The sequence below is a fragment of the Vollenhovia emeryi genome, unplaced genomic scaffold (assembly GCF_000949405.1).
Source record: "Vollenhovia emeryi isolate VEMERY1.0 unplaced genomic scaffold, V.emery_V1.0 DF946289.1, whole genome shotgun sequence".
In the NCBI taxonomy this organism is placed as follows: Eukaryota; Metazoa; Arthropoda; class Insecta; order Hymenoptera; family Formicidae; genus Vollenhovia; species Vollenhovia emeryi.
The window spans coordinates 978-1,941 of record NW_011960077.1 but is presented as its reverse complement, the minus strand read 5'-3'; the positions used below and the strand labels follow the sequence as shown (position 1 = coordinate 1,941).

Below are 964 nucleotides of genomic sequence, written 5' to 3'. Positions count from 1 at the left end.
CCGTTTGTTACGTCCGATTTTTCTGGGGACGCGTGTCTCGGGGAGAGACTAGGAAAATGGGGGAATGGGGTGGGTGGTTGGTTGAATGAGCTGAAAGATGTTGGCGGAACTAAATATATATATATATATTACAACAAGGTCGCTATGTACAAAGCAGAGGGAGGGCTAGAGAGAGAGAGAGAGGGAGAAAGAACAGGGGGCCTCTTCAGCCCAGTGAGGGCATGTGGTTGGCAGCTTGGAGCTGGGTCCTGGGCCGTCGGGCCACCCTGATCCTCTGGGGGAGGGCCTCGATTCGTACGATGCAGGGCCGAGTCCGGGGCGGGGCCACGCTTGGTTGCCGTGGCCTTGGTTGCTGCTGTGGCCTTGGTTCCAGCGGTGGCTTCTTGGCTGCACCAGCCGGAGGTGCGGGAGGCGCGCTGGCCAGGCTGGCCCGTGGAGGCCTAGGTGCTGGGGTCACGGGAGGGCGCGGAGCCCACGTCCTGGTCGGGCACGGGTCCGGAGGCCTGTACGGTGGTGGGGGTTGAGGGTGCCTGGGGGCAACCGGAGGGTTGGAGTGAGGGGGAGGATGACGCGGGAGCGAGGGTTGAGGAGGCTCTAGAGCCCTGTCGAATATACTGGGGTCGAAGACCCCAGAAGTAGCGTACTCTCGTGCTATGCGCCTGAGCTGGACCTTGTGTCCAGCTCGTCGCGACCTGCCCATGTTTGGGCGTGCCTGCAGGAAGCATCTTGGATTAGCGGGGTTAAAAAGCGGGGGAAGGAATACATGCTGTTAGTGGTGGGGGGTGATTAATGCTAACTTATTTTGAATTAATCCCTTAAATAGGCACTCAGAGAACGATGGAGTTCAGAATCACGGGAGGGTTGAAGTGAAAAAGAGACTTCATATGTTGTCGTTTAATCGAATGCTCAGATGGATTTCTCGATTATGATAATCGATTTATTGCCGTCATCATTGCACTCTCGG

At 57.1% G+C, this 964-nt stretch overlaps 1 protein-coding gene across 1 annotated transcript; it reads right to left on the bottom strand.

Moving 5' to 3' along the window:
• Positions 1–205: 205 nt before the first annotated feature.
• LOC105559999 (proline-rich protein HaeIII subfamily 1-like) lies at positions 206–700 on the bottom strand. The gene has a single exon (XM_012008718.1). It carries the CDS (start codon positions 698–700, stop codon positions 206–208), a length of 495 nt encoding a protein of 164 aa, XP_011864108.1.
• Between the last annotated feature and the right edge of the window lie 264 nt (positions 701–964).

Bases quoted from the DNA above. Each gene is read 5' to 3' on its own strand.
- LOC105559999 (XM_012008718.1), bottom strand. From the start codon at position 700: ATGGGCAGGTCGCGACGAGCTGGACACAAGGTCCAGCTCAGGCGCATA.